At 42.4% G+C, this 26014-nt stretch overlaps 2 protein-coding genes across 4 annotated transcripts in view; one reads left to right on the top strand and one right to left on the bottom strand.

Annotated features, from left to right (window-relative positions):
• LOC109461629 (vacuolar protein sorting-associated protein 4A-like) overlaps nucleotides 1-6480 on the bottom strand; it is a 21099-nt gene extending 14619 nt beyond the window's left edge. Inside the window, exons 1-5 of the mRNA XM_019758009.1 lie at nucleotides 6330-6480; nucleotides 4144-4255; nucleotides 3008-3155; nucleotides 2408-2475; nucleotides 2008-2127 (exon numbers count right to left, since the gene is read on the bottom strand). Coding sequence (XP_019613568.1) covers nucleotides 2008-2127; nucleotides 2408-2475; nucleotides 3008-3155; nucleotides 4144-4255; nucleotides 6330-6350 — 469 coding nt within the window. The 5' untranslated portion in view covers nucleotides 6351-6480. The remainder of the gene's footprint in view (nucleotides 1-2007; nucleotides 2128-2407; nucleotides 2476-3007; nucleotides 3156-4143; nucleotides 4256-6329) is intronic.
• A 361-nt stretch (nucleotides 6481-6841) lies between these two features.
• Nucleotides 6842-16516, top strand: LOC109461628 (transcription termination factor 3, mitochondrial-like). 3 transcript variants are annotated; one of them, XM_019758007.1, is made up of 6 exons: nucleotides 6842-6966; nucleotides 10687-11727; nucleotides 12409-12512; nucleotides 13945-14095; nucleotides 15115-15197; nucleotides 16124-16516. In XM_019758007.1, the coding sequence occupies exons 2-6, from the start codon at nucleotides 10707-10709 to the stop codon at nucleotides 16316-16318; spliced, it is 1554 nt and encodes a 517-aa protein (XP_019613566.1). In that variant the 5' UTR covers nucleotides 6842-6966; nucleotides 10687-10706; the 3' UTR covers nucleotides 16319-16516. The 3 variants fall into 3 exon arrangements, with proteins under 3 accessions (XP_019613566.1, XP_019613567.1, XP_019613565.1); XM_019758008.1 differs by lacking the exon at nucleotides 6842-6966 and adding an exon at nucleotides 6988-7009; XM_019758006.1 differs by lacking the exon at nucleotides 6842-6966 and adding an exon at nucleotides 9426-9522.
• The last annotated feature ends 9498 nt before the right edge of the window (nucleotides 16517-26014 follow it).

The following is a 26014-nucleotide window of genomic DNA, read 5'->3' as shown; positions in this document are numbered from 1 at the left end:
GGGGGGGGGGTGGAACTTCATGCAGATACGGGGTGGTTTTGATAAGTGGTTCCAGATGTATTTGCCCATGGTTAAGAGATGCCAAGTTTTTTGGAAGATGTTCGCAGCCAAAACGCATTCTTCCGTACGTCGCATTTTTGTGTAATTTCGCATGTGGTGTGGCATTATGTCCGGGATGATGCACGTCTTTTTATTTTTACCGTAGCTGTTTTGATATTGGAGTAAATGGTTATTTTCGAAACATCCCCATGTCGTTGAAATGTTGTCGTCCGTTTATGTCACCGGTAGTAAGTCGCGGCGGGGCTGATGGGGCGGAAATGTGGGGTGGTCAGAGGTCAACATTAGGAAATGTTAATACCGATGACGTAATCCTATCGATTTCAAACTGGTCGGGTGTGGCGACCTAGTGGCGGCGTGTATTTAGTCACGTAGCAACTGGCCGGTCGTCCTAGCAACGACACATGGCCAATATTTTTGGGTTGGGCCGCTCCATAGTGTTAGTGGAGCAGCTCTTTGTAAACATGGACAATATTTTTGAGCAACCCATCAATGTGTTCTGCCTCGTGGTCGGATGTGGTCTGGGGCTGGTAAACCGCACATACAGTACTAGTAGATCGGGTAATTTTATGATTTGCTAGTTGTAAAGGCGTCGTGTAGTATGAGCCGGTATATGAAGAAGTAGCCTGTGTTACACAATCATGCTTTCGGCCGGATTGATGTGCAACTGTTACTAATTGCAGGGACTGCGCTAATGCCGACCAGTCGCGCTGTCCTGATACACCGCGAATGTGCGAGTGTTCCCTGTAGACAGTCCCGGGAGCAGATTCCAGGAGCCAAACCAAAATACGTTCATGAACCGAGTCCAAAAACCGAAACGTGAAAATCGGATGATCGGACCTGATGTACATTTCTCTTTCTGTAGATTGTACACACAATACACACATCTTTAGTTAATCTGGCCATGGACAGGTAAAAAAAAAGTAACCCTGAATCATACTAGATTAGCGTAAATGCATGTTTATGCGTTCAAAACAAGAAAAGAATTTGTTTCCCGGTATTAATCTCTTGAAACACGGCGCTGAATATTGACGCTAAAATATTTCGGGCATCGCGCGCCCTTCCCCGTTGTTTAGACTGTATGCAAATCCCGCGTCACGTGTCGGCATTTCGCATCTCTGATTGGTTGTTGCGTCTTAAGATGACTGAGCCGACGCGCGTTTAAACAATTTTCTTTGTTCGATTTATCACACTTCACAGAGAATTGTCGCCAATGGCTACTTCTTTTTGTTGCAATATATAATACTTCACGGAGAATTGTCACCTATGGCTTCTTGTTGAAATTGCAACAGTCCAATACACAGGCAGCTGTTGCTGGTGTTGTGTCTCACACATAGAAACAAACACAGGATGGACAATACTCATTTTCACTTGAGTTAGGCCACACCAATTTAATTTGTTGGTTCTCGGATTCGCCTCTTCATTTTTTTCTGATTTGCAAAAAAAAAATGATTCTGGTCCTGAATCAACTGAAAAATGCTCATGTTTTGCTCCCAACAGTTGAGGAAAGTCCTTTTCTTCCTAGATGTTACAGTTTTCCCATCTATCATTGCAGTGGTTTGATTAAAAGTTCAAAATTAAATGTTTAAATTTTAACCCAGCCTTTTGTGTTGACTTCATGGCTCATTTCATAGCATTTAAGCCTATAATAGGATGCCTAGACCTGTTTTTATTTTTATTTTTTTTCGCCCTGTCGCTTCATATTTTTTCTGAAAAAATCCGAGAACCAACAAATTAAATTGGTGTGGCCTTAAGTCGGAAAGTCGTGTTTAGCACCTTTCCCAAGGGCACAAGATCGGTGGCATGTCAGGACTTGAACCTGGGACCTCTTGGTTCCTAGTCAAGCACTCTGCCGTTACGCCACACGACCCCACGTAACTTGCTCCCAGCCTACTCCTAACCATAGTTACCCATGGCCATACATGTACATAAATGTGTGACCAGCTTTACCTGTGAAAAGATGAGGAAACTTGATGGGGAGAATGACTGCCTCCTTCAAGGCTTCCTTGGCGGCCTCCAGCCCTGCCACATCATCCCACTTCACGTTGGGTGTCTCCATCACAATGGCACCTGGAACAGCACACTCACACTGGTCAGGCTTCTACTTTCAAGGCAAAATGGTTGTCATAAAAAAAGATCATCTGAAAATGACAGATTTTTCCCAGGGTACAGATACCAATTTTCATATGAACAATTAAAACAAATTAAATTTTATGCCACAACAGTTTGTTTCATCTAATTTTCCTGCAAACTTGGTACCTTAACCCATGTACCTCACGGTACCTTAAACTTGTAAACAGCTCTAAACTAAATGTAAAACATATGAATAATCAGCTTGTCACAGTCATACTTTCAAGTTGACCCATGAGTTTCTTCTTGTCAGGATCCTCTTCATCTGAGTCACTACCATTGTCCTTCCTGGTGAGATAAAAAAACAGACAGCTGTTAGACCCTGTTCAGACCAGACTTATATTCAGCGCTTTCAAAAACTGATTTTTATTTAACCTAGCGCTTGAACGCAAATCAACCTGTTTTTAGGGGTTTAAATCCGATTTTCAAAAAACACCTTGGCCTTTCCATGGCCAATCGATGGGGTCATACATGTAACTCAGTCTTGTTGTGAGTCTGGAGAATCCCTGGGTGGCCGGCTTGAGCAGGTTTGACTGTACATAACATTATTATAAACCTGTGACTGCCTGTGACATGTGTTGTTGTAGATTAAGCCCCTACCACACATAACTGAATATAGCCTTCCAAACACTGCCAAACTCCCCCCCACCCAATCTTATTATATAGGAGTAGGTAAAAAATTCTATTATTTTTGATGAAGATCAAATCATATGCATGTTAACATTTCATTTGTAACACAGGCTTATGCACACCATAGTCATGATAATACATGTAAATGTAGTTACATATTTGCAATTATGTCATTAATTAGGTGACTCACTTTGAACTGCCTCCTTCTTTCATCGGCTTGGGCTTGCCACCTTTGCCGTCTTTATTTTTCAGGTGCTTTTTGATCTGCTCTGCCCTGTCCAGGTACTGCACACACTTGGAACGGATGCTTTCCTTGGACTTTTCACTCTGAGCCTCATCTAACATGTACATGACAAAATGTGGAAATTATTTCCTTGACTGCCATAAGGCCATGTTGATTTGATTATATGGATGACATCCTCCGGGAGCCCCAAAACTGATGCGCGCGTGTGAATAAAAAAAAAGTTTTGCAAAAAAAAAAGTTCTTTTCATTATGAAATCTACGTGGTCATGAGGGTTGAGCAAAAGGCACAGAATATGGTTTGGCGAATAATCTAGTCTTCAAGTTCATTTCTTTACAATTTCGTCTTTTTTCGTTTGATTTTGGCATTCTACGACATTGGTACAGTTTTTATTAATTTTTTTTGTAACTTATGGTATATTTTTGCTCATTTTGTAACTGTTTTGTACGATTTTTACAGTATGGTTGAAAACTTTTTTTTTTTGAAACGGCCTGAAAATTCATGCGCGCGTGCGGATGTCATCCATATAATCAAGTCAACATGGCCTAACTACCAAGAACACAGTGATAGTTCTATGACCACTCATAGTACCTTTGCCATATAACATGACTCATAAAATTATCAGAATCTGTTATTCCATGATCAGGGTGTATCAATGGCATCAGGTATCATTATGTCTGCACTTGACAAGATATGTCATTGTCAAACAAAATTGATCACAAAAATCATATACTCTATATGCGCTAGGTGGTCACTGGTACTTTACTGGGGGCCTGCAAGGGGGGGGGTCCCGAAAACACTCTACGCTGAATTCGGAAACTTCTCGATTACGCTTTACGATAAATTCCAAGTGGTCACAATGCATTACGTAGAATTAAAACGTCGAATTACGCTCTACGCAAAATGCGCCAATTACGCTCTACGTTGAACTGATGGTCCGTCTACGCTCTACGTAGAATTAAAATGGCTGATTACGCTCTACGGAAAAGGGCTTGCGAGCCCCCTTTACTGTGTTCTACAATACTTCTAGTACTGGAACAACTACTTAAAGTTATACTAACTTACTACTCATACTGGTACTTACATTTGATGGCATGAAGAAAGTATTCCACTCCATGTTCATACAACCTCAGGGCCTCTTCATAGTTTTTGACTTTGTCTTCCTCTGTTGCCTTGGATACAAGATCTATAGCTTTCTGCAAATATATATATATAGAATTATAACCTGCATATTAATGAGCATATTTAGCTACCATTGACACTGGCATTTTTAAATTCAAAGAGTCTTCATGCAGTCTAAAGTACAAATATGTCAAGTTCTCAATGTTTGTGTGTATTGTAGAGGCCCCTATGCTCCTATACTCACTTTTAACCAGCGTTTGGGTGTTTCTTTCTGTGGAGTACTCTATGAGTATGAGTATGACCCTTCACATGCACAAATCTTTGAAAAAATCAACATTTGACTGAAGCTTTATTAATGTTTACATACGAAGATATAGTTTGTCCTTCGAAAATGGAAAGTTTCCTTTTTTCTTGAGAATACCAGATTCTGGTCATACCATACTGTGGTCATGTGTTTAGGACTCAGGCCACACCAATTTAATTTCTTCGTTAACGGATTCGCCCGCTTCATTTTTTTCTGATTTACAGAATCAACTGTAAAATGCTCATTTTTTGCCCTGAACAATTGAAAACAGTCCTTTTCTTCCTAGTTGTTACAGTTATTCCATCTTTCAATGCAGTGGTATCATTAAAAGTTCAAAATCCATTGTTTAAATTTTGAACCAGCCTGGTGTGTTGACTTCATGGCTCCTATCGTACCATTTTGGGCCATAATACGATTAATAGGATTCTTTGGCTTGCTTTTATTTCTATTTTTTTTGCCGGCCCGCTCCATTATTTTTCTAGAAAAATCCGTTAACCAAGAAATTAAATTGGTGTGGCCTCAGTGCACGGCTTGTGCCACAGGAAGTTGTCCATCTGTATTTGACCCCTATATTATCTGGTGAAAACCCTGCCATGTATGACTTTGGTTTGGTCATGTGAGAATGATCTCAAGCCAGTTTTATCTTACTGATGAGCTAATCTTCTATAACAGTACCGGTATACATGGGATCAGGTCCAATCGCCGCATGTCACTTTCGCCCCTTCGCCCCATGTAAGGCTGACTGGCGCTATGTTTGATATAGATACTACGCATAGGCCACACCAATTTAATTTCTTGGCTAACGGATTTTTCTAGAAAAATAATGGAGCGGGCAGGTGGAAAAAATAAAAACAGGCCTAGGCATCCTACTATGGCCCAAAATGGCACGATATGAGCCGTGAAGTCAACACACCAGGCTGGTTCAAAATTTAAACAATGAATTTGGATACCATTGCATTGAAAGACGGAACAACTGTAACAACTAGGAAGAAAAGGACTGTTTTCAACTGTTCAGGGCAAAATATGAGCATTTTGTAGCGAATGAAGCGGGCCAATCCGTTAACCAAGAAATTAAATTGGTGTGGCCTTATATTGAGTATTCCGCAGCGGACTGGGTCACGTGTCGGACTGTTTCATCAGCGGTAAATACTTGCAGAACACAGAAGTATAAAATATAGTCACAGGGCTCTGGTAGCAAGTAAAATGATATTCTGAAGTAAGATATATGTGCGTATATCACCTGAATAAAACATAGTGCCATTGACCCTAACATGAGGTGAAGTTCTAGTAAATGGGTGAGGCAAAAGTGACATATGTGGCAAATCATCTAGAAACCAGTATACATGTACCACTAGCATAGAAACATGTGGTAACCTTGAGTGTAGTTGTAAAAATGTAGTTGTAGATGTGTAGTAATCTACGATAGAAGTGTAGTACACTAGTAACTTGTACAAGTGTTGTTGTAGAACTAGAAGTGACACTAGTCTGAGTATGCCTTGAGAGTTGTCGACTCACAGACTACATTTCCATATACCACACTTACATGTAGTAAATTCACTTTTTGCACTTATTGAATGTAGGAATAAAAGACTTGTTGGCTATGGTACCATGTTTTGTCGCTTGAATTTTTGTTTCAACGTTGATAGTTTGTGTAATTTTTTAAAATTTAAGCATATATAGATAATGGCATCTTGTTTTTCTGACATCCATCTTTTTTTCTGCTCTCTGACTTCTGTATGTGTAAAATCAGTCCTTCACACACACGTACAAATACTTGCCGCTTTTACGTATTTATACAAAAACAGGCCGCTGTTAGCCTGAGACGACGTCAAACGACTCCTCACCTGTAACGTGGATCCTGCCATGAGGAGTTGCTGTCCTATATTCTGTAAGAAAATGTAAAGTTCTCCAACCCTCTCCAGACGTCACACTGAAAACACACCAACTATTCGCCCAAGATGGCGGAGCTTCCTGAAATGACGTCATAGATAGCTGACAAATGCAATTAAAACCTTCAACTAAGAAAAAAACAACAACAATAATTTGCAATAAATGTACATCACTTCGTGGTGATAGAAAGTAATTACACGCAAGGTAGCAAGCAATATTACGGTATTATATAGGAAGAGAGCAACTCATGTTTTCAGAATAGCATGTTATGTGACACTATTGTTTGGATGCGGTGCTCCACCGAAAGTCTCGGTGTTTAGGTTGCCTCTGTTGCAGGCGCGCTTTGCTATGTTCGGAAGGATTATGTTGCTATATTGAAGTTGTTGTTTTCCTTCTTAGTTACGTATCATTTACTAATGGATAAACCATGTAGAATATCCGTAGAAAGCCTACATTGTAGAAAACGAGAGCCTTCTAAAAATAGCATGTAATCAGCGGGGGAAATATTGGTATCAAAGTAGCCTCCAAAGGAACGCCTGCCGTATAGGCTATCTGAAGCAAGTCACCTGACATGGACGCATTAGCTGACAGGTGAGTCACCGGGGACCGCCGGTCAGGTGATACTAAGTAACTGGTAAGTACAAAAGAAGAAGGTTTACTAATGAAATTTTGAAAATGATAAAACTAGAAAGGTAACATTTGCAAAGCAAATGTATAATCGGTTTACCTTCGCATATGGTCTGTTCTGTTAATTCTTACTCAAACACATTAATATCTATATATATGGTGACAGATGTCTAAATCCTTCATGCTACAAAACTGCAACATGATGTAACCCAATACTAGTTACCATGGTGACAGACGGTTTGGTTCAGGTCATTGACCTTTTGTGTTTGGAGGAGAGGAAAGTGGGCAAAAACAATATGGTTTCCTTCGGTAATATAATTTATTATTTTGGTGTTGAGGGGTATTGAGGAAGATAATTAATGCTAATTGCTAATCCAACATTTCACTTCATTTCAACTTAACAACTGTGTCACCCCCTCCATGACCTGGTTCCAGCAGCCAGGACAACGGCCACTGGGAGGACCTTAAGAAATGGAACTGCACTTACAGTACCAGCAGCCCGTACAAAAAGACTGAAAAACTCTTTGTTACACAAGGCAATATGCATGTACAACGAGTCATTGTAGTAATGACTTTCAAGACTCTCTGGACTTTATTTCAGTACCCATGTGTGGCTTTGTAACATGTTGTTTGCGTGTCTGTATATGTATTGTCATGTTAATTGTATTTACTATGTACAAAATTGTAAAAATCAGTGTTATTCAGCTTGGTTGACTTGTGAACTGGCTGCAAGGCTGATTTTATTAATAAAACTTGAAACTTGATCAGTAACACCCTCTCAAGAACAGGTTGGCCAAGAATTGCAATCTTGGTGGACTGCCGATCATTTGCTTCCCGGGTGCTATGATGAAAATCATGAGTGTTAGAGTTCAAAGACAACATCTCGATACCCTGTTTAGATTAAGGCAAGGTTTGGTTTGCCGATTCGGAGTTTCCAGTGCTGAAGCCAGTAGGAGGATGGGGTTATGTGCGCGTTAAAAATTTGCGCGTGAAAAATTTGCGCGCGAAAATATGCAAATTAGCCGATTCCACAAACTTTTTGCTGTTTTAAGCTTAGACGTAAGGAAAAAAGACATAAAACAGAATTGAATATCAGTTTGTTGCATTCTAGACTACATATCCCTGTTTTGTCAATATTTCAGTGATTTTAAGTGATTTTCAAATTAAAGTTTTCACGTGCAAAAAAATGGTTGAAATTTGCGCCTGAAAGAATTTGTTTGCTAAAATATGAAATCAACCTTCTAGAATGGAGAAAAGCTTCACATTTTACCATACTAAACCATATACTAGTATACTAGTAGTAACTTTTCCATGTATTTCTGACAAAGTCAAGTAATTTTGTAATGTTCAGATTTCATGAAAAATTTTCCAATTAACCTATTCCTAAGGGACCTAAAATTTACACCAAAATTTTAGGATATAGATGGAAAATACCACATGATCACATTTTTCTGCATGAGAATTTGGTACTAAATGTTTTCTGACATATTTCAGGGACTTTTTCACGCGCAGAAAACCCATCCCCGCCGACACTGGACACCAAGTGTTGACGTAAGGCCACAGCAAGTAATTTTTATGGATGACATCAGCGCGTGCATTAATTTTTGCCTGATTTTGGAAAAAAAAGAAGAAATTTTGTTGCCTTCTGACAGTGGTCAACATACCAAAAATGGGCAAAGATGTCTGCTGCCATGCCGGAAGGTGGATGGCAGATAACTATGAAGAGAGGAGACAAGAAAAGGCTCTGATTCAATGTTTTGTTTCTTACTTTGATGCAGTGATATGTGATGCTGGCTGTGTATATGTGATGATCCCACCGAATAAAAACCATTTGTACAATGATGGAGTCAAAATTCTAAAATGTAGGAACTTTTTTCGGCCCGTCTTGCTTTGTTTTCGCGCGCTCGCATTAGATTTGGAGTCTGCGGAGGATGTCATCCATAAAATTTACTTGCTGTGGCCTAACTTTGACACTGGAGATCTAGGGCGGAAGCCGCTATTATATATATGAATCTCTAAGCAGATTCGGTGGGGCAAGGGGACTTCATGTTAGCCGCCTGTATCATTGGCCGCCACTATCCAACGTTCGCCCCACGAGATAGCAGCGCTAAAAATCTTGGCCATCCCTATTATAGCCACTCCAAAACCCCCTACCTCTGCTTGGAGAACAAAAGCCGCATCACCTCTGTAACGTTACACCGAGTGCTGAGAAAGGAACCCGACTAAATTCCTTACTAATAGGTACTTTTGCAACACTGCAAAAAAGCTTCGATATCCATTATACAACTGAAGGCCACTGAACATTACACAAAACATTTTAATTGGCAGACACATCGTCCGCGAAATCCGCGGAGTTCGGGCGTCAGAGCTCTGCGGAGTTATGAAGATAGACCCCCATCTGGTGCCTTCACGAAGTTCACGTTGTCGTCTGCTGTGCGACTGTGTATAACGTAACGTACTTCGTGAGCGCGCCTAGAAGTCAGGGATGCCACAGTTCCTGTATAAGAAACACAGCCTTGGGTTTGTGGAACTTTCTTTTCTTATCTTCAGGCGTTTCCATATTATTTTATCATCTTTATATTAACGTCTTGATAAAACGTCCTTGTTCTAACTCGCAACGATCTTGCCCCCCTCCCACCCTCGACCCTTCATGCACATGTACAACATTACTGACAATTTTTGGTTTATTACTACGAACTACAGTAAACCAATGAGGTTGAAAGTGAGGTTTTTATGATCTTTGCCTATTTTTTTTTAATCTATTGATCTCTGGTACAAAAACTAAACGTCCTTGGTGCGATGAGCTGGATAAGGTTAGCAGGACACAGTTAGCAGTTTCCGGCCTATGGGGATTTCTATAGTGACCTACTTCGACGCGGTAAAAAATATAGTAGGGTGCAAAAATTAGGTACAGAACTTGAATATGTTTGAGTTCAAGGTATAATGTACAAAATATGTGAAAATGGGCTAAAGTTTGTCGGCTAGTTCTGACTCGTGACACAATCTTTTAAAAGCACTATGCGGAAGGTCATGGAATGGCAGCAGGTGCACAGCACTAGGCAGTGACAGTATCGGTGTACTGTGACCATATTAACGTTATATTTATGATAAAGCCTCGGTCACAACCTGCCTTACGTACAACTGAGTGCTGTCTACGTGCAAAAACGTGGGCAAATTTTTGGGATCCGTAAGTTGTGAGTCCCACCACCGAACGCAATCCAACGGATTCGGAGGAACGTAGACACGCCGTAGCACCTAACGTTAAGTACATGCAAAACTTTCTCTGCGTGCGGGTTGCGCACCGCAACTGGTATATACCGTATGTAAGCAGCACGTGTAAGTAGGACCTGCATACAATAAAGTGGCAATCGCTCAGAGATCGTACGTTGTCAGCACATACAACTCACTCATGAAAGATGCACGCAAGTGCTCACGGCCAGACGTGGCGTGCAGACCACATACATACTAACACCATGTGCAACTGTGTGAGTGACGAGCGTTGACCGTACTGCTCAGTACTGCCAGTCCTTCCCCATGTTTTCAGAAAAACGTAGCAGACATGGCCTTCCCAAAAACGTACGGACAAAAAGCACGCACGGCGGGTTGTGACCGATTCTTAACTTATAGTAAAAAGATATAAAGCACAAGTTGATATATTACTGATAGGATTCTTCTATGTTCCAGGTGCCACCTGACCTAACACAATGAAGTCAATAGTGAGAACTGCAGTGTCAGCTGCATTAATACAGTCTGCAAGAAATCATCTTCTCCCTACAGTATCTGCCTACACTACGTCCAAGTGCACTGTAACATGTGTGCAATACTCAAACTATACCGGCAACCACTGTACACCTATGCTAAGGACATGGACGTCAGGTTCAACTGTGCTGTTGGCCTATGTAAGGCAAAGACCAAGGAGTAACAATGTTAGACTTCCTGCTGGTATTACTTCTACAAGAAGTATGATAGCATCTTATTGTCCTGGAAGGTATGAAGCCAACAGTTCATCACTTCATGCTAACTTTGGCACAGACAGGCCTGAACAGCACCAGGACATAATGCCGGTGACTGAAGTTGATGAAGAGAGTGAATCAGGCAGGCAAACCACCACCGGAACATCAGAACGTCACTACATAAACTGTAGCAATGAAAATGAACTTGGATGCAGCACAAACTTGACTTCTACGTCTAAGCCAGTCTTATCCCCTAGCACCTCTGAAACTGAAAGATATGGAGACCAAAAAACCAATGACAGTTCAGTTAATCCCCCAAGTGACCAAAGCTCATTGGATGTAGCTGTACTTGAGTTTGTTGACTTTCCTGAAGGACAGAAAACTGGTAGTGACCTTGAACTTGCTGACCTTGACAATACAGACGTGCCATCAGTAGACAGACAGCAGGCATACAGGGGCCCTGTCCACCAACACGCATATGTTGGTCTCAGGACACTTGTAGACCATTCAGAGACACTACAGAAGCTGGTACACCTCGGTGTAGATCTACACAAGGTCAGCAGAAAGAGAAACGCAGCAAATCTGATAGCAAAACTAGACTTCGACAGTCAGGTGAAGGAAAAGCTGATGTTCCTCCTGGATGTTGGAGTCACCAAAGAGAACTTGGGAAGCATCATTTCTGTTAACCCCTTCATACTGGGAGTGGAACTGGACAGGCTGGAGAAGAGAGTCCAGTATCTGATGTCCAAGAAATTCAAAGAGGATGAAATAGGTATGAAGTAAGAGAAGGAGGCTAACTTGTTTTTACCTCTGTGAAAAATGGAGGTATTGTTTTTGATATGTCTCTGTGTGTGTCTGAACCCAACCATATCTAACAATCTAAGACCCATGGGTTAGATATGGTTTAATTTGGTTCAGTCTGTCCCAGAGTGAGAAAGACATTATTCACCTGTACATGTAGCTTCTATGGCCCTGGATCTTCCCTAGTATACTATCCCTTTATTTCGGCCAATTTCTACTATTTTTCCAATGATCCGCGGTGCCTGGTAGAGGCTACTGTACATATACATCGGGAAAATAATAACTCGCTGTTTGGCCTTGTGGACAGCTGGTGTTTTCCCTTGAACAATTAAGAGTCTACTAGATTTTATTATTTTTCTGACTCTTAGTTGCCAAGAATATCCTGTATACTATTTTACATTTGATATGTAAGAAAATACCTACAAAAATATTTGGGTGCACCAGTGCACCCACAGAAGAAAATTGGGTACACATCTAATTTTGGGTGTACTAAGGTGCACATGTCATGCACCCAGTATTTTGAGCGGCTCAGCCCTGATCATGATGTTTGGTAGAGGTACATGTATGAGGTCTCTGAGATCTTGTTTCAGCTCTGTACTTACCTGCTGCCGCGATTTTCTGTGACTCACATGTTCTTACACCCGTTGTGCAGCTGGGCTTGTGAGCCGTGCCCCGCATCTGCTGCAGTTGAGTGTGCAGCGGCTGGACAACAAGCTGGGCTGGCTGCAGGGCAACCTGCAAACCACAGCTGCTCAGGTAGGTCATGTGGGATACATATTATTATTTATATCATACCCGGGCCACGATAACGTTCGATAACAGGTTCCGGATACTTTACGGTATGGCCCGGGCTCCATGGCTTCCATAGAACAATTCGAATGCATTTCGTCCTAACCGCGAGCGCCGCTTTTGAAAATTCGAATACAGAATCCGAACGTTGAAACTGATGTTGTTGCATTTGAGGGTTTAGGGGCACCAACTTTTGGCTCATCTTGCATTGAGAGGCACGTTTTCTTGGGTGGGTATGACATAAATAAAATATAACAAGGTGTATTCCGCATCACCCTCGGTCCCGGCCCTCCCGCGAGTCGGATCGCCCGACGGCCTGCGGCCCGCGGTCGGGCCGATACCTCGGGCGATACGGAATACCCCGTGTTGTATTCTATATGTACGTGTGCAATGAATGAATGAATGAATGAATGAATGAATGAATGAATGAATGAATGAATGATACACTTTATTTCCGTGTCGTGCGCTATCCCGCGCCCAGCCCGTGTGGGTTTATACGACACCGATTCAATAAATTATACATAAACAAAAGACGATCAAAGGTACAGATAACAGAATCCAAACAAAAAAAAGAACGCAAATAAAGGTAGGATATATACAATAATGGTGGACAAATAAGTGAACTCATAGCAGATCGTAAATACAAATAAACAAATCTGTACATAATGAACCAAGAGTTCACAAAATAAATACAAGTACAAAATGGTAAATAACACAATAAGAGAAAACAAACGTGCAGAAGTAACAAAAAGTGACAACTGTTGACGTGTTATGAATACAGGTATTTTCTTCTTTTCCCCCACGCTCGATAAATGAAAGTTGCTAGGTGTGCATGTGTGATTGTGGTTAGTGTTGCATGTTTTGATATAATATCTGGAGGACTTTTGTTTTAAACTTTCAATAGTTAAGATATTAAGACAGTCTTCTTGGAGAAATACATTTAGATTTTTGCCCGGCCTAAAGATCCGGTACAGTGCCCGTTTAATTGGACCGTTCTTTTTTAGTTGGTACATTAAACCATAGCAAAAGCCCTTTATACGCCATAGCATGGCCAGGTCAGCCCAGGCAAGGCCAGAAGACAATTCTATCACATCAAATTCCTGTATCAGCTCTTAACAAATGAAAGAAAAATTTCATTTTCTTACAATTGCATAAATCATGTAGATCAGGTAACGCAGGTTACATGCAGTTTACGTGCAGAGCCAGTTTATGGTTAATATATAGCATTACAAACATGCATCGCGTATTAAAGTCGTACAAGCGAAATTATGTAAAAAGTTGGGTAGTTGTACATATTCATTGCAGCATAATCTACCGGAAAATAGCCCTCCCTTCTGGACTTTAGAACTCTTTTAAGTCGTAGTGCCTACATGTAAATTGCTTCTTGTTTTGTTCCAAGACTCGTCATATAGTAGTGCGATATCCACGAGTCTTGACAGTGAGCCTTGCTAGGATGAAAGAGAACCTGCAGGTTGCACAGCTCCAACTGGGCTTCTCCCCTGAACAGCTGAGAACCATGGTCCTGAGGGCACCACGGATGTTGTCCAGAGGTAAGAAATGATGAAGAAATGGCTACAAGTCTCTTGTCACATTGTCAGCATGTACTGGATTGAGTCTTGTTCTTACCTTATAATTACCTTCAATATGGCACCTTAGTTCTTCCCATGCCTACATGTATGTTGTGCTTAATCCACACCAATTTAATTTGTTGGTTCTTGAAATTTTTTCACAAAAATATCAAGCAACAGGGCAAAAAAACAGGTCTATGTCTTTCCATTGATAGATAGAAAAATGTGAAAACTATTATTCATCTGTATCATAGTGTATGGGCCAAAATATGAGCATTTTGGAGTTGTTTCAAAGCCTTTTTTTGCAAATCAGACAAAAATAAAGCATGGAAATCCAAGTGTGACCTTACATCTACATTGTAGTCTTAACTTCTAAAACAATGACTTGAACATTGTCAGTTTTGCTATTCTTGAATGATATGTTTGATGTATTTCTGTCTCATCATAGCCATACATGTGTAGCTAAAGGCATGGAGCCATGCCCATGATTGGTTGCATCTCAAGTGTTTGATCACAAGTTCACTTTGGCCTGTCATACTAAAACCTCAAGAAACCAGATATCCTAAACTGTCCTGTTGATGACAAATTATGTACATGTATCAACAATTTTTCAGTCAAATGCAGTACTAGTTTCCTGAAATCTGGCCTTCATTTGTTATTAATAATAAGGAGTTTGTAGAATTTGTTCCAACAATCTAAGTAAAAATATTTTTTAACAGTCAAAATTGTGATTTAACATTTGCATTCGAATATTTAGAGGTTCCTTTGTAGGCAGCCCACTGTTTGCTCTGTATACTGTATAGAATATATGAAGTACATGTAATACCATATTGTATGTAACATCATTTTCAATGGATTTTATGATAGCCTTGATGAGCAATTGAAAAACTAGGAAACCACTTAATTCAATAAGGACATTACAAATCACTATGATGCTGTGTAAAATGTACTATCTATGGTAGATAACTATTGTTTAGTGTTGTATTGCTTCTGCCTTTCAGACAAGTATAAACTCATTGCTGTGTTTGACTACCTACACAATGAGATGGGAATACCCCACCACATCCTGGCCTGCAGTCCTCAGGTAACTCAGAAGCTTACAGCTGCATTCTGTAACATTGGGACTAGTGCTGCATACCTAAACCCACATTTAGGTTTAGGTCCGGATTAAAGTCCAGAAGTTTAGCTTCAGTTCTGGACTTGTAAGTCCAGACCTAAACCCATGGCATATACAAAATTGCATGTTGGCAACCTTGCAGTGTTGTTTGGGCAAAACTTTGGCCACATAACATGGAGGCCGGTACTTGACGATGCTCGATGGCAATGTTTTCTTCGTTTTGCAGTGAAGTTTTTGCAATCTATAGAAAGTTTTAGGTGGTTTGGAAAGAAAAGGGGTATGTGAAATGGTCTTTTATGGTAATACGTCCGGACTCGGTTCTTAACTTGGACTTGAACCTAAACATTCTTACAAGTCCGGATCCAAGTCCAGTGAACCGGTATGCAGCACTACTTATATGAGTGTTTTAAAGTTTTAAATGCAGCTATCAACCATGTTTGCTTACATTCTGGTATCTTGAAAATAAATGAATTTTTTGCTTATAATTTAAGTTCGCATTTTAAGAGCAAGAAAACCTTCACACATGTAGAGATTGTATCATTGCAATAAATGTATGTTGTATGGATTCTTTCTCTTCCTGACTACTTAATCCTGTAAGGCACATAGAAAAATCAAGGAAGCAGTCTACATACAGTTGGAACGTGCCAGGGTGAATCGTAACGAAGGTTGGGAACTGCCCAAGTCCTATATTTACCCCTACTCTGCAAGGAGGCGGGGGAGGTCAGAAGATCCACACAAGTCTCGTCCTAGTCTCGTGTTCTCATGAGACTAGGTCATTCCGTGATCAAGGTGTACAGTCGACACCAAAAATTTGGAGGTACGTGATTTACCTTACAAAATTACAGTCACTGATCGTAGAATTTCTACTAACTCTTAATTTTTATGGTTTTTAGGTGTTCAACAGCCGTAAGCAGCATTTATCCGCGCGTCACCAGTTCCTGCAGAAGCTGGGCCGTGCCCAGTACGACCCCGCCCAGCCTGGATACATCTGTCTGGAAAATTTCTTCAAGTTACCAGACGCCGTCTTTTGCACACAGCTGGCAAAAGTGACTATGGAGGAATACCAAAACTTCCTTAAAACCTTGTGAATGTCATGGTCAATGGCATGTTGTGTAGCAGATCCTGATTTGCATAATTGTTATTTAGTTATGCCAGGCATCACTTCAGTTACCTACATACCAAAAATTACGAAAATCCGTCAACCAGTTTTTTTAGTTAACCTCTCTTGAAGATTTATAAGCAAACCATCCTGCAGTCCCACAACAAGCTGCTAGGGGGCGGAAAGTCATGTGACTTATTCCTGATGACAAGAGCTACAAATGTACCTACCATCCAAAATTCATGTCCCTAGCATGTTCAGATCGCAAGATATCAAAACTGGAAGTTGCACTGCAGTACCAAGGGAAGCCACTAGGGGGCCCAAAATCTAATCATTTCTAGTTTTTGTGATGCACCAACCAATGCACCAACTATGAAACCAATACATTTAACCGTTCTTGAGTTATCTTGTTGACCAACAGACAGACAAACGCAACTGAAACTAGAGTTCCCCGATCTCATACCTTCGCCAAATGATGTTAATCTTTGACAAATTATAGATTATTCCCCCCCCTGACTTAACAAATAGGATCCTCATTTTCATGAATTATATGTTTATCATATTCTCAACCAGGGACAGGAACAACAGTCTTGTTGGTATGTCATTCAGTACCAAGGATAGGGACACCAGTCGTGTTAGTGTGTCATTTAGCACCGGGGACAGGTCTTGATTGTGTGGCTTTCAGCACTGGGTCATGTAGGTACTAGGTGTGTCATTTAGGGATGTAGACACCAGTCCTGGTAAGCCATTGGTACTAGGGACATTCAACACAACTGATAACAAAGTACACCTGAGCCAAAATATGTGTCACCACAGAAGTACATTTATTCAGACATTTGTAGAAAGGTTATTCAGTAGTAGTACAGTTGGTAGGTTGGTGTATAAAAGTTTCTACAATTATTGTACAGAACACTGCAACATGTACATAGTGTTTAGCAGTTAAGCCACATCAGCAAGATTGTATCGTGTAACATAATACAGTAGTCTGGTAGTCCATCGGTTGTGATGATGACAATACAGATAAATTCACTTGTGATGACTATGAAGCTTGCAAAGTACTTCAATAGACTACCAGCTGAAGTAAGGCAGATTCTAACTTTAAAACACTTCAAGGCAGCTTTAAAGACGACCTCTGACCTCCAATCATTTTGAACGGAAATCGATTTACGTTGATTATGATTATGATTTGAAGTTATGTTTTTTTTTTGTAAATTCCCTCAGTTTATGATGAACTTCGTATTATTTATGTATAACTTCCAGTTATATTGATTTCATTTACATCTTTTGTTATGTACTTTGTATGATTTATTATTCTTTTACTTATTGTACCCCCTGGGCCTCCTTGGAAATCAGCTTTGGCTGAAGGAGCTACCCAGGTGTCTTTGAAGATTGAATAAAATAAAATAAAAAATAAAATGCATTATGTATAAGACATGTCAATTTTCTGGTCAATTCAAGGTTGAATCAACCCTACTCCAAAACAGGACACCCTTTGAGTGTGGTAGTTTGTGGTCTGGTAATTTGTGGTGGTGCCATAAAAGATGTGAGCTGTCATACTGCCAGCCAGAAATGTTAGTTTAGATAATTGAACAAAAATTCTGAAAAGTGGTGCAAAAATGTTGCAGAATGCCCTTTTAATATGTACCTTTAATTTTCTCCAAATTTCTTGGGATTTGGGGAGACTAATTAATAACCCAGAGACAAATTATATACGTCAATTTTAAAGGCAAAACATGTTTTTGCTCAGTTTCCTCTTCTGTTCCAAACCCTAAAAACATTGATATTTCCATAACTAGAGCTTTAAGAAGCTTCCAAACTTCACGTTCGAAATTGGAGTTGGACAACCCCGGGTGAATGACCGCGCGCATCATGCCACACGGTGTTGTGTTTTCAGGGATTCGATCGGGACCTCATCTAGCCTGGGTACCATCCCCAGTAGTATATTCGCAAACTCTATAACCAGACTCCTGTCCAGAACTTGGGCTAAATTCCAGCAGGAAGAGGGACCAAACATGCAACACACACATGCATACACACCTTTACACACACATTTACACGCTTGTTTGGTCTCCTGTCTAGAACTTGGGCTAAATTCCGGCAGGAAGAGGGACCAAACATGCAACACACACATGCATGCACACCTTTACACACACATTTACACGGCATGTTTGGTCTCCTGTCTAGAACTTGGGCTAAACTCTGGCAGGAAGAGGGACCAAACATGCATATAAATGTGTGTGCAGGGTGAGTGTAACAAGGCTGGCTTCCTGTCCAGTACCTGTGGGCCACTATATATACTGGAACAAGGAAACCAACACGTGTATGTGTGCACGTCGCTGGCTGTACTGTCTACGGCGTTACAGTAGCAATCCTGTGGTGTTATCAGATTGGCCAGACAGGGCAGTGCTATGGAAACCCATAGCATGCCGGCTCTTTAGTGTGGTCCAACGTGATCAGGACACACCAGAGAGCTGTAGAGAGCAGCACTGAACAGTGGTCTGTACAAGGTCCTGGACTTTCCATTAGCTGAGAGTTAAGTTCTCTATAGCTCTTCAATGGCTTGCATATATACAGCCACTTTGTTTTACTTATTAAAAGTCTGTACCAAGTCGTGTATGGAAGCATTCCAGCACTCTACCATACGATCTAGCGCAAATTTTGGTGCTCAGGGTCACACAGTAGAGTGTACCTCAAACTGCTCCACTCCTGGTGTCTTCAATCGTTCTATTTAGCAGTTTTGAGGTGTTTTTATCGTTCTAGTACATGTATGTTGGGAATTACATGTAGGCGCATCATTTAACAATTATTGTACTTTTAAGTACAATAATTGTTAAAAGTTGCTTGCTCTTTCAGTCTCAGTTAGGTGACATACAACTGAGAAACTGTCCACAAAGGATATTTCACCAGTACATTTTTTCACCAGTTTCTTTAAAAAATTCCCCTAACTTAGGCTAACTCAAGGGGTTGTAATCTGAGAGTTTTCTATCACTCTTCTTTTAGGTTAAAAGAGCTCAGACATATAACCCGGCCGGGCTCTAGTTATTTCTCAACTTTAGTGCAGCCTAACGTGCACATGTACTAAGTCCTGACCAGCAGGGCTCAGCAACTCACATTATGAGTAAATTAAAGTAGTCTTAAAAGGTGATCCACCCATGTTGTTACAGTCTTGGGTGTGGCTGATCTACCATTACACATCCAGTAGATCACTTACTTCTTAGCCACACACACCCCAAAGGGAAACCCCCTCTTTCAGGACCTACAGCCCCTACCGGAGAGGTAAAGGTTATTTACTGTGTGTGGGCCACACTCCTGGTGGCCTCCCTTTGGATCAGCAGGTTAATAATGCTTATAATTGCTCAGCTTGTGTTCTTTAAGTCCAGGTACTTACCTAGGGTGTGTTTGAATGCTTTTGCAGAGTATTGAATTATGAGAAAAATTGATCCCTGATAATTTTTATTACCAATAATTGTCTCAAAACTGGTTTACTTTGTTTCTGTCCTAGACCTTTGACACATCCATGGATTATGTATGAGTTAGCAGTTCATGGGTCCCGGATGTCTTTTCACCCATCCCTTTTACCACCATTGCTAGATATTAAGTTTTAATTAGTTGGCTGCTTTATAATATGTTGTAACTAATATATAGTATATTACTTTGCTGGATGCAACAACAGTCAAACACACCCCTGTTCTTACTACTACATGACTATCAGAGTGCCCACTGCACTGGTGTAAGAGGCCTGTTATAAGATGAAAGTTTCAGGCTTATTTCTATGTGTGCTGTGGACATTCCTCTAGTCAGACTTGGCCCTGACATGTCCCTCATGTGCAGGATGGTGGTATTTCATCCCCCCGTACATAACTGTATCAACAAAGGCACATGTACCTATTAATTGCATGTAGTTTGTCTTAAATTCTGCTCAAGTTAAATGGTCAGAAACCTCTTCTGGTGCCACGCTCGTGCCCTGGCAGACTGGTCAGAGTCGGGCTTCGCAGCCATGGGAGGCCTGGGCTCCATCAGCTGTTGGTGACAGAAAATTGAGAAGTGTTAACTAAAGGTGTAAAGTTTATTTCCAAATCATAAATGGCTGCATGTAAGACACCTGTCAGGAAAAAAAGGTGCAGTTCAAAAAGATATACAAATTTGTCAACTTAACTTCAAGCTGATGATAGAGATTTTTTGTTGTACAAAATATCAACTAGTCAGCATGCACTGATACTCACCAAGGACTCCAATTGTTGCTCAGAGGTGTTGTTGCACCTGCTGCAGTTCTCCTCCCAGTCACAGTGTGGCGCTGTGGGGCCTGCGGTGACAGCTTAATTGGAGGCTGTGGGATACTGGGCGCCATATAGCTGGGCGCAATACGTCATAAACAGGTGTCTCTTAACAGATGGAGAGCAACAGAAAAATTTGCGGTTGATACTGTTTGCACGGCTATAAAGACTCTTCAGCAGAGCAAGTACACAATCATCGTCACTTAATGTGGTATTTAGATGTATACCCAAATAGACAAATGAGTTTACGTATTTCAGGTTGGTACCGTATAGACTTACAGGTGGCAATGGAAGCTGAAGTGGCAAACGAGTACATGGGAAATACATACAGAAAGTCTTATTAGTATTAAACAATGTGTCATTACCATGGCCAACCACTTCACAAATCCCAACCAATCTCTGTAGAGATTTAATGCTAGGGCAAATCAGACATAAGTCGTCGGCATAAAACAGGTGGTTGGTGATAATCACCCGCGAGATGGCGCTGAGTAACGATAGTTGTGACGGTAGTCCCCCATTCCTTCTCCGCGGACTTCGGAGAAACCCCTGGTTGGCTCTGGACCGGAAAAGCTCTACGTTCGGTGGCCCAGGCTGACTTCGGTGACTCAGGGTTCCCGAGTTCGTGGAGTCCGACGGAGTTACTTTCTCCCTGATTGCTAATGTTTTCCTTCTTTTATTTCCTCAAAATCGGGGTTCCTCCCTCTTCCAAATTTGGTTATTCTCATCAAAAATTGTCATAGCCGATTGGCCAAAACTCTAGTAATTTGACAGAAATCATTTATCAAGATCAAAAGTCTCTTATCAATTGAACAGGCATTTGGGAGGGAAACATAAGTTCTAGTTCATTAAATCCTTGTTTTCCGGGGATCACGACCTAACCTTTGGATTAACCTTTGTCGAGTTCATGTCCTTTACACAATCAAAGTTACAAGCGGGGAAACCCCTGTAAAACGTTGTTCCCACTCTTAGTATCAATAACGGATCAAATTTGGAGAAAGAACAAGCCTGCTAACGGCTGTATGCGGAGTAGAGTTTGTCCTGGTCGGGACGCGGGACTCCCCCGTCTCGTCAGTTAGGCTCAGCGCCTTACAACAAGTGCCTTACACCAGCTAATAACACTTAACACTCTCGGGGTGTGACAGATTAGGACTAATAACCGGCAGGGTTTGAACCCTATAACAGACTTCATTCATAACTGGCCGGATCTCTGGAACTTATCAGCTATTTTGATATAACGTAACACTATACGGCCGGCCCAAGAACGAGGTACGCCGGTTGTTGGTCGTGCTGTGTTCAATAAAGATATGTCACTCTTCATTACTTGTGATCGACTGTCGACGCTAATTATACTGATAGGGCGGGCTCCTTACACCCCCCTTGCTGTACACAAGCGACGTCCTCGACGCTGCTATCGGGTTACATCCACCATGTCGCCTTACAACTCGTGTTAGTATATAAGTGAATACAAAAGTACAAACGTGTGCTCGTGCAATATCAATCATGTTCCAAAAATCTAAAAAAATACTAGGGTATACAAATCATCATATTAGTCTCTACGAAAATACACTGAAAACATGGCTCATTCCGGATCGGGCTAACAGTTCAGTAAACCTACACACATCAGTTCAGTTTCAACACAGAGAAACACACGCTATCTCCTATCAACATCATATCTGCGGTCACCTATCAACATCGTGTCACATCAGTGTATCACAGATCATTTTAACATACAATAGACTCATCAATACTACATTATCTGTGAAGAGACACCGCTGATGGAGGCACGGTATACAGACACATCCCTGGTAGAGCCACCATCGAGGAGACAGACATACCACTGTCTCCAGGTGCTCGACACAGACATAGGAAACCCTAACGGAAATATATCACGGTTGGAGATACTGGACATGCCAAGTACAGGCACGACACGCCTGTCACATTCTTTCAACACGTAGGGACTTCGGAAATCACAGTCAAATCATACATTGGAAGGACTAGGATTGATTCAGCCATCAAAAAAACGAACCGTGCCTGATCTCGGCTAGCCCGAGCATCGCAGAAAATCAGATCCTACAGTTAGGCCGTGTCTAAACGGAATCACCCAAGGCGGTTTACACGTGGTTTACCCCAAAGCCGGTTTCAAGTGGCTCCATCTGAACGCTCCGAAGTCACATTGAAAGCGCCTCGATCCCAAGCCACTTCTAGAGGTGGTTTCGAATCGGTTTCCCCGCATCGCGATTTGCGTCTGAACGCAATGTGATTTCAATGTAACTTCGCCTGGTCATGGATTACGGGGTGATATTTCTTTTTTTATATGCAATACCAACTTTTACGTGGCAGCAACTTAAAGAGCGGTAATGGTCAAATAATGTGTCCGTTCTAGGGCGAGCTTCGCCGCCTCTGGCGGGACCACGTTGGCATTCGGCCGAGATACGCTGGGAGGGGGGCATCAGCAAGCAGGTCGTTGACCTCTGACATTAATAACACGCCGCCTTGTGTGTTATCATCAAACAGCAATAAATGTAGCTCAAGCGCATTATGTTCGGACACGGTTTCACAGGTGTGTGTGGCACGTGGACCAGATGTGAGGAATGTGAGTTACCCGAATCGCGGTTTGGATGATTCCGTATAGACACGGCCTTACATCATCTCAACCCGGAACGCCGCACCTGTTCGAAACACTGATTGGAAACCCTACTTGCTTATTCACTCCTAACAAGGCTAGGTGCCGAAAAGGGTAGAGGTAGGCCTAAGACACGCCTGGGGTGCCAGAAAAGAACGCGGTTCCGCCTAACAACCCAGAAAAGGCGGCCAGAACCTCTACGCCGGTGGAAGCAACCAGCCTCTACTCACATGAGTTTAGAGGTCAAGGATGCAAATGACAACAAACCACGTCATCGTCAAAGGAGCACACACTACCGTCAAGAAAGGCAGCATCATTTTACGTTCGTAATCACTTCGACAACATTGAGTACATCAGATGTAGATGAATCATTCATCAATGTACGTAGCGTGCATCTCCTTGCGGTGCTATCTTAATCCAGCACGCTACAGGGTATCCAAAACACATCTTTTCCGTAGCAACCTAACAGTTGTACCACTTATCTCAGGTTTCTATAGTTACTCGCGGCATGTCAGGGAGATAAGGACCAGACTCAAGAGTAGTAGAAGATGCTGGGATCAAGTTCCTCCAAAACACGGAAAGAGAGGATTTTGTCTACATTTCCATATCATTTCAACATCCAATACAACTCGATCCCCTAACATAAATCACATACTATCCTAGCACTAATGATGGCGACGGTACCATCCTCAGACGGGGCTCTAAAGCCGTGTAGCTGGCCTACGGGCAGGGTCGCAACTCCCTGGGGGTCACCCACTTAAAACCCCGGCTACCCGCATCAGTTTCGGGACATTAAACAATTTTCACATTTTAACAAAATACCAAATACAGAAAGGTACATTGTACATCATACCTTGTCGGCCAATCTTGGGGGAACTGGCACTTTGGAATAAGTCCACATATTAATGTCCACACATAAACATGTATTCTAGTCCTTGAATCCCCGGGGCCACTCCTCGTAGCGGGGAACCGGGGATCCGGGTACGACCGGAGTTCCCATCGTCGCGTCAGCGGCTCATCCCAGGTCAGTTCGTAAGGGGGGTACTGGTACGACGCGATGCGGCACAGCACGTCGTGCCGTCGGGCTCCTAGCGCCGCTGGTCTGAGCTTGTGCCGGACGATGGCCCGCAGCCGGCACATCAGGAACTCGTAGGTACTGACTCGCTCGCGCAGGTTGTTTATGCGGTCCACGATGTTGAATCGGGGATGTGGCCGCCAGGACGACACAAACGCTTCCAGGTCAGTTCGTAAGGGTCCGGGGATCCGGGACGTCCCGGAGCGTACTCCCACAGATAGTTGTAGAGGCACCTGGTTTCCGGGGCCCCCGCCTCCTCCTTCTTCAACAGTCCGATCACTCGGCGGAGGCCTCGGACGTTCCGCTCTACTTCTCCCTTTTTGTACCTGTAGTAGGCGTACTCCCGCTCCATCAGGTAGCGGGCGTACACCTCCCTCATGTGTCGGGGGTTGACTACCCAGGTGCTCACCCCGGCGTGTTGGGCACGCTCCGCCCAGGACGTCCCGTCGGGGTTGGTGACCGGGCACGCCGGGTCGTAGCAATCCTCCCGGACCGTCCTCTCCGGCTCTTTCGCGTCCGGGTCCCAGTTTTCGCAGTTACCCAGTCCGGGTCCCAGTTTTCCCAGTTACGTTCTCAGACTTCTACTGGCGTATGCTATCACTCTCTCCATGCCCCCTTGCTTTTGAGCTAGTACTGCCCCGGCGAGGCCGTCGTTACTGGCATCTGTGTACAATATGAAGGGCTGTGTATAATCTGGGTAAGCTAATAGAGGTGCCGACATCAATTTCTCACGTAGGGTGTCAAAAGCAATTTGGCACTCTGGTGTCCACCGGAAAGGACTGTCCTTGCGCGTTAACTCGTGGAGCGGCCCGGCATTCTTGCCAAAGGACTCAACGAACCGTCTATATTACGATGCAAACCCTAGGAACTGCCGGACCTGCTTAGCGGTAGTGGGAACGGCTGCGGTCTTATCACTATCCGTGGCCACCCCGTCGGCGCTCACCACGTGTCCCGGATACTTGACTGACGTTCGGAACAGGTGGCACTTATCAGGCCTCAACTTCAACCCATACTGCCTCAAGCGGCTGAACACAAGGTCGAGCCGGTCTAGGTGTTCCTTTTTCCATGTCGCCGTATGAACATTATACCTCCGACGCTGACGCTGTACGGTTCTGACCTTAAGTATGTTTCGTCCGCCACTTACCTTGGATATTCAATCACTCTGGATCTCCGTGACGATTCGGCCATCCAAGCACATGTCAGGGGTTTTTATGCCCGAGCTAATTCGCTAATGAGACGATTTCGCTACAGCTCAGCAGAGGTTAAAAGGTTGCTGTTCTCGGCGTTCTGTTCGCCAATGTACTGCGCACAATTGTGGTCTAAGTATAGTGTGGGTGCAATATCCAAACTACGGGTGGCATACCACAGTGCTTTTAAGTTGTTGTTCTGTGCTGGCAGGTATGCAAGTACAAGTTATCTGTTTGCTAAGAACCGGACAGACACGTTTGACGCTAAACGCCGTAAGGTTACCCACTCATTCGTATCCCGTCTGTTGTCGTCAGACAATGAGATTATCCATCTCCTTGTGCATTCCGATGCCTTCCGTCACAGTACGTTCTGGTGGCATTTAATATGTGGACTTAGTCTTCTCCAGATATAGTGGGACAGATAACTGAAATAATCTTTTAAATTGTGATACAAGCACCAAACTTGGTACAAATACTCATGAGACATTTCTCTTCTGAAAAAGTACGCGGGCCACTTGATTTGACT

This window comes from Branchiostoma belcheri, unplaced genomic scaffold, assembly GCF_001625305.1.
Source record: "Branchiostoma belcheri isolate BF01 breed outbred unplaced genomic scaffold, Haploidv18h27 scaffold94, whole genome shotgun sequence".
Classification (NCBI taxonomy): Eukaryota; Metazoa; Chordata; class Leptocardii; order Amphioxiformes; family Branchiostomatidae; genus Branchiostoma; species Branchiostoma belcheri.
Note: the sequence above shows the minus strand (reverse complement) of the source record. Positions and strands in the feature narration are given on the sequence as shown.

Coding starts and splice junctions, on each gene's coding strand:
- LOC109461628 (XM_019758007.1), top strand. CDS start 10,707: ATGAAGTCAATAGTGAGAACTGCAGTGTCAGCTGCATTAATACAGTCT. Junction 12,513..13,944: donor TGCAAACCACAGCTGCTCAG/GTAGGTCATGTG, acceptor TTTTGTTCCAAG/ACTCGTCATATAGTAGTGCG. Junction 14,096..15,114: donor ACCACGGATGTTGTCCAGAG/GTAAGAAATGAT, acceptor TCTGCCTTTCAG/ACAAGTATAAACTCATTGCT.